This window comes from Chelmon rostratus, chromosome 9 (genome assembly GCF_017976325.1).
Source record: "Chelmon rostratus isolate fCheRos1 chromosome 9, fCheRos1.pri, whole genome shotgun sequence".
NCBI classification, from domain to species: domain Eukaryota; kingdom Metazoa; phylum Chordata; class Actinopteri; order Chaetodontiformes; family Chaetodontidae; genus Chelmon; species Chelmon rostratus.
In genome coordinates this window covers 20689298-20696555 of record NC_055666.1, presented here as the reverse complement: position 1 = coordinate 20696555, position 7258 = coordinate 20689298, and the positions used below count along the sequence as shown (strand labels likewise).

General features: G+C 43.3%; 1 protein-coding gene across 1 annotated transcript; it reads left to right on the top strand.

The window, feature by feature from the left end:
• The first annotated feature begins 3119 nt into the window (after window positions 1-3119).
• On the top strand, window positions 3120-5764 carry hs3st1 (heparan sulfate (glucosamine) 3-O-sulfotransferase 1). The gene is made up of 2 exons (XM_041944262.1): window positions 3120-3320; window positions 4040-5764. Exon 2 carries the CDS (start codon window positions 4177-4179, stop codon window positions 5092-5094), a length of 918 nt encoding a protein of 305 aa, XP_041800196.1. The 5' UTR covers window positions 3120-3320; window positions 4040-4176; the 3' UTR covers window positions 5095-5764.
• Window positions 5765-7258: the final 1494 nt, after the last annotated feature.

Sequence of the window (7258 nt, the reverse complement as noted above, 5' to 3'; positions counted from 1 at the left end):
GTATACTCTGCACGCTTTTCCTAAAAAACAATGTGTAGACAAAAGTAATCCCTTTCAGTCATCACTTATGACCCACTCGCAGTGTGTGGGATGTCTGTACCTGCAGACCCACCCTCTGCTTGTACTTTCTTATTCTGTGCTTGGGATGTTTCTGGGCAACCTTTGGGCAGTGGGTGTGCAGCCTCCAGCCAATAACAACATGCAGGAAAGGTCAGGACTGTATAGTGACCTGGTGCCTGACCGGAGGCAGCTCACATCCAAGATGAAGCTACGAAAATGTGAATGTTCTACTTACAAACAATAACCGACAAGTCCTGCATAGCAGGATGCTTAACATGCAGCTGGTTTTTCTGAATATCTGTACTATGTAGCTTTCATGAGCTTATCTGACAGTCACAGCTAGAGACGTGTCATCAGCTTCATTTTGTGTTATTATTTGTGACTATTGCCATCGTCTTGTATTACCATCAGAAATAATTGCAGCAATGATCCATAGAGTGAACCCACTTGAACAAAGTACAGTGTTTAATTAAACAGCTGAAGCTATAGAAGGAGCTCACTGACCTGCCGTGTGCCATGGGTGGGTGTTCAGCGGGTGATGATTCACATTGCATATGATTAAAATGTGATAGAAAATAATAGTCACTGAGTGAAAAAATAACTGTTGTTCCACCTCAGGTGTTTAGACACTGCACAAATATAGAATTAGAAGAAATTCTAATTTCCAACTCAGGAATATTCATTTGGAGAATAAAAGCCAAAACAACATTACCATTTGTAGCCTCAGGGTGTACCTGTGTGTTGTATCAAAAACTAATAATAAGAAAATGGTTTTGTGGGGAAAGTAGATGAAAAACAATAATATGAACAGCCTAAAGTTATGCCAGCTACAGAGGCTGTAGGAATATCAAAGCTCTACCGCCTCTGCCTGTGTCCATGAAAAAGATGATCAGTTATACTTTCCTTAATAGAAATGTTTGATGCCCAAAGCTTTGTTTCTGTATAATGACGTGTTATACAGTCATAAATGTATCCTAAATATGACTTCAGCTCTGTGTCAGCGTATGCATGAATTTAACAGAAAAAAACATACGACAGTAGTAGCATTAAATATTTTATGTGAGAAGGTAAAATATGCATAAAACACATTTTCAGGTTTAATTGTATTTTCATAAGACAGATTAGTATCAGAGCCGTGACACACACAGAACACGCATAACATATATTTAGCCATAACAATCTGTGTACCCATTTGGAATCTGTTAAGCCTGCCAGCACCAGATAAAACCTGTTTTTAATGCCATACACCCTTGGCACAGGCGCTAAAGAAAATGTTTTCAAGTATGCTTTCATGTGGCAACACTGCGAGATTTGTCTGACTTACATCAGAAGTGAATGTGACTCGTCTGGGTGAAACACTTAATTTGTGTAATGTCATTAAACCTGTTTGCGAGTTTTTAATAAGAATTAGCTTTTAGCACTTTTTGAAGATGAAAAACGAAGCAGATGTGACGCCATGAAAGCACAGGACGGTTTTTGTTGCTATTTCATCCTGTTTGAAGCTGAGGGTGCAGGGAAGTCATTGAGGTGGCACTGAGGGTATTTACGGTCTGTGAATATGTACTATTGTCATGTTAATGTGGTCGGACGCTTCTGATGATCCTCAAAGCGGGATTATATTGTACGAGCCGGCTCCGCGACTCCACTGAATTCACGCTTCTCCAGGAGAGTTTGAGGATTACTAAACTGCATCTAAAAATCAATGTGGGAAAACTCTCGGCCATATAGGCACTCATACTCATACTTGCACACTGAGTAAGTACAGCACATGCGTTTGCATTCTCTCTGCAGGAAAGGGTGTGTTTAAGAAGTGGGGTTGACCTTTTGCTGTGGCACCAAACCACCTGCTTGTAGCCCTCCCGTATAGGTAGAGCTTTGCTTTAATGTGTGTAATGGCTTGTACTTAAATAACCTGCACAGCAGTTTGTTTTTTTTTTTTTTTTTTTTTTGCAAACATGGATAAAATCAGATACATCCTTCCTCTATTGCAAAGCCCTCAAACTGTCCATGCTGCAGGCTGAATATCAGCTTAGGAAACAGGTTGTGCTTTACTCCACACCCAAGAAAAATGTAAATAAAAGATTATTCACTTAAATATTTCATGTAGACTTTGTCACCCTTTCTTCTCATCATACTTCTATGATTTCTCACTGTTGTCTCATGCCTGCAGGGCTAAAGTGACACAAACTGGCATGGTATTTGGTATCAGTGATGTGCCACTTACTCATCAACTCTCGAACTCAAACTTTCTCACACTGACTGTAGATTCAAAGATGAGTCAGAAGAAACTGTGTAACACAGCAGTGCTTTGATTTCAACATCAGTAAATCTGCAGTTTGGATCGGAGCAATATTTTGGATCCGCTGTTTCTGGAGGATTTGAACATCTCCAAATTTGAAAAAAAAAAGAAAGAAAATGCAGCTCAACAGGTGGCGAGATTGTGCAACTTGGACTCCAGGACTACCCACAGATGCACTTGCACTGTGGACAAAGGAGGAGAAGAATGCCAGGGATGAATAACTGGTCTGTCTCTTTCATTGATTTCCCCTGAAAGCGAAGAGTGAAGAGAGGACTCCTGGAGGCTCCACTGAATAGCCTTTTTCAATCCAAATCCTGAGAAGACGCAGGCTCTCAATGGGCAACAAATTTCTATAAAGAGCAACTCAGGCTGCTTTATTTGAATATTTTGGGCTTCTTGGTAAATACTCTTTAATCTGAGCTGTTGCCACAAAAGAACTCCCTTCAAAATGGAGCGATTTCCTGCTGTATGACACATAATCACATCACAGAGTCGCTTTATCCTGCACTTTCTTCCTTGTTCTCTGGCCAAATTCTCACGCGTGTGGTCACAAAATGTCACACCTGGCTCGCCTGCTTCAGGTCATCCTGTCATATCACCCGTACCAGCAGCGTTATCTCTGTCAAATACCATAACATTACAACAACGTGAGTCACAAGGAGGGGCGGGGGTGGGGGGGGGGGGTGGTCCTGCAGGCGTAATGTAGGCGTATGCTTCCATACAACAGCTGACACTCAAAAACCGGGAGGACCGTCTGGCTCCGAAACACAGCACAGAGGAGGCGCTCCGGTGAAGTTGTGCCCCGGGTCGCAGGCGAGTTTTGCGCGCACGGGAAGGACCACGGAGACGGCGCAGAGCCGGATCGTACGGCCGCTGCTTTGGAAGTACCGCTGGTGCGAACAGAGAGCCCGCAGCTGCACGACATGAAATCTCTGCGAAGTGGACGATTGTAATTAAAAAGGTAAGAGATCTACGGCGCTTCAGGGATTTCTGGCTCGATGCGAGACCAAGGTGGCGAAGTAGACAAACTGAGGCTGCGATGTTAATAAATAAACATGACAGAACATGCGCTTTCTGCGTGCGTTCACATTTTATCTGTAGTTTCTGTCCGCTTCGTTGTCCAGCCTTCTAATTTGCAACGTTCACCACACCTGTTTATTTCCTGAAGCCTGGAAAAACCTCCCAGCTCGCAATCATTTTCTCTTCAGCATGTATTTATTAAATGTTTACAGTGTGGCATCATTTATTCTTTTCATCTGTGCGGATTATAAAGCAGTAGCTGTAGAGATCAACTCTGCTTATGCATATTTAATTTACTTTTCAAGGTAATCTGTGTTTCTGTGCCATACCTGCACTGGATGCATCGTGCTGTTATAGTTTAATGACAGTGGACTTGTTGGGCGTGAATTAAGACTAACACTGATAACATCGTATGTGCTGATAACACGTTTCCTGCTAAAACGGTGGGTTTATTATCTTGCAGATATTACTGAAAGGAATTTAAAGTCACGTCAATAATCATAAATCAGTCTTTAAACTTGTGAGTGATAAAACTGCGATGTCGCTTATGCCGAGCGTGGGCTGGACTGTGTGCTTGCAGGTATTTTCCAGTGGTGTTTTGTCTCTCTACCAAATATCCACCAGGTAGCTTCTAATCACAGCTGTTTTCCTCTCTTGCAGTCACTGCTGCTGGCAGAGAAGAGGCACTTTTTTGCTTTTCAATTGGACCATTGTCTTCAGGCAGCTGCTCTTTCAATGTGGGATACAGTTTTGGTGCTTTCGCCAGGCTGAAATCCTCCAGGGTCAGGACCTCCCTCATGGCAGCCTTGCTCCTTGGGCTGCTGCTTTTTGCAATGCAGTCTCCCCCCGTCCCCTCCAGGCCCGTGGCTGACGAGGGGCCACCTTCGCCGCCAACCTCATCGCCCACCGACAATGGGACCACCAGCCACCCGAACGGGACCCTCCAACAACTCCCTCAGATTCTAATTATTGGCGTGAGGAAGGGGGGGACGCGGGCGCTGATAGAGATGCTCAGTCTGCACAGTGCGGTGGCAGCGGCCCAGAACGAGGTGCACTTCTTTGACTGGGAGAGTCACTTTCAGAAGGGCCTGCCTTGGTATCTCAGCCAGATGCCGTACGCCTTCCCCGACCAGCTGACGGTAGAGAAGACGCCGGCCTACTTCACTTCCAGCAAAGTTCCCAAACGCATCCATCAGATGAACCCTGACATCAAGCTGCTGCTCATCCTCAGAGACCCCACAGAACGGGTGCTGTCGGACTACACCCAGGTCTTTTACAACCGTCTCCAGAAACACAAGCGCTACCAGCCCATCGAGTCCGTTCTGGTGAAGGATGGCGAGATCAACCTGGGATACAAGGCATTCAATCGCAGCCTGTACTATGTTCACATGCAGAACTGGCTGAAATACTTCCCACTGGAGAGCATTCACGTTGTTGACGGGGACGAGTTGATCAGGGACCCCTTCCCCGAGATGAAAAAGGTGGAGAGATTCCTAAAGCTGGAACCGCAAATAAACGCCTCAAATTTTTACTTCAATAAAACAAAAGGATTCTACTGTTTGAGAGACCACGGGCGAGAACGGTGTTTACATGATTCAAAAGGCAGGGCTCACCCTCACGTGGCGCCGGCCATCCTGCAAAAACTCTACCAGTTCTTTCACGAACCCAACAAGAAGTTCTTTGAGCTGGTGGGTCGAACATTCAACTGGAAATGAACGTTTGAGCCTCAGTAGTCCGCTGTAGAGTTGCCTGGGGATAGTCCCCATGAGCTGTTCTGTTTTCCTCACTAACGATGTAGATGAAGAGACAAAGCTAATGTAAATTTAAACTAAGTCTATTTTTGTACCAGGACATTTGTTACAGGAGTATGATGGAGCCAAATATCAGGGCAGACTACAGTTCATGACATGCTCTGCTAGTGCTTGTCTTGTTTGTTCCTTTTCATGGTCAGACATATGCATTTTACTGTCTCTCACTACTGTTCAGCCCGTCTGATCAACGCAGATGACTTATTATGACTTGTAATGACATTCAGATTTTAAACTCTGCTGGTTAATGTGTTTCGTAAAGATAATTACAAGGCAGTTTAATATTGTCATAGCTCCATGTTTCGCTTCATATAATATGAAATTATCAACACCTAACTGCATTTAGAGCTCTGAAGGACCGTTACCTGCTGCTATGATTTTTCTCAGTCACTTTCAAGCACAAGCCGTACCGAATATCTATTTGTTCCTTTTGTTGCTCAGATGTTTCTTTATGTAAGAGTCGGTTATATAAATGCTCTGTGCACATCACACATTTGCCAATCATTACGGTGTACTGTAAATAATTTTTTCAAAAAGTGAAGAATTAATACCATAATAAAGATGTATTTTATTTTTAGCATGTCTGATGTTTTCTTCTTGATTTTTCTATTTTTATTCATCCATTATGCATCTGTCTGCTGTGCAGTTTGTCGTCTCATCTTAGCAAGTGAAGAAGAGGATGACTCAAGTCATGATGTCCACTTCGTTAACAAACATGAGCATGTGTCTGTGTGTGGTCTGCACATCTCTGTGGGTTACCGGATCACACCGCGTCAGAATACATTTTTATTTATGGACAGGCCGTTTGGAATATGTGCCGTCTGTCACATGCACGTAAAACAATGGTGCAGCGTTAACAGTCTTGAATTTCCTGTTTGGTCACCTTATGTTTGCATAAGCCAAGGTAGATCACAATGCTAAAAATACTGATGGAAGCTGCTGTCTGACATAATGTCTTTCTGTTCAGTTCTCTTCCTCCTCCGACCATTAAGGCTTCCTTTAATTGTCAGGGCGGGTGATTAAATTTTAGTATCATAAATGGGGATAAGAGAATTGAGAGTGGGCAGGTAGGTAAACTCGGATTCGAGCACAATCCGAACCATGAGAAATCAAAAGAAGAAGTTGTTTATGCCCAAGGGTGCGATCTTCTTACCCGTTTTTTTTAGAGAGGCGAGGGATTATTTATTCAAATCTTATTGCTACTTTGAAAACATCAGCAGCACCGTCTCAAAGACATTAAGCTCCAAAAAACCTACAGTAGCTGTTTCATATTTGAATGTGGCCTAGATTTACTCAGGGGCTTACTGGGACTTTGCAGACAGGATGTTAACCTCATTGCCCCTTAAATGCAGACCGAAGCAATATTCTTCTATCTGGCTTATTCTTTTTGCCCTCAGAGAGCAGGAACAGTGCTGTCTGATCTGCCTGCAGTTTACATGTGTTTTTCATAGTGATAATGTTGAGTAAGCCTATCAGCGGCTATCAGCAGGACAGGTTTGGCTGCAGACGTCGAGGGGAAATGAAGAGTAAAGACAGCATGTGGAGGAGTGGTGCGAGGCGGGTGCTGATCTCTGCTGTTAGGTTATTAGACAGCTGCTTGCGTCACTTGGCATGTGCAGCGATAACACAGAGCTGGCATGTTCTGCTTTTAGAGTTGCTTTGATGGTGTCATGTCTCCAGATGGTCCGTTGGAGCAGTCACATCTGGAGGAACTTGCAGGAATGCACTTTACTGGGAATCAAGAATACAGCAGGCGGTGTCAGTGTCACCTTACTCTGGGTAAGACAAAGTCTGATGCAATTTCCAGATAAACCTGTTTTCAGCTCAACACCACAGAGGCAAAAAAAAAACCCACAATGTACTTGGAAATAATGTGAATATTTAGAATTCTACTTCTATATTACATTGTTTGAAAAATCAGTTATCACATTTCTCTTGTCTATGAGTTGCTAGCAGATCCACCAAAGAGACATTTTCTCTCTAAACTGTTCAGATGATTTAATTTAAGTAACAGCTCCGGGTCAAACTGGTCAAATTATCCAATATGTCACAAAAGCAAAAGATTGAATTA

Coding starts and splice junctions, on each gene's coding strand:
- hs3st1 (XM_041944262.1), top strand. CDS start 4,177: ATGGCAGCCTTGCTCCTTGGGCTGCTGCTTTTTGCAATGCAGTCTCCC.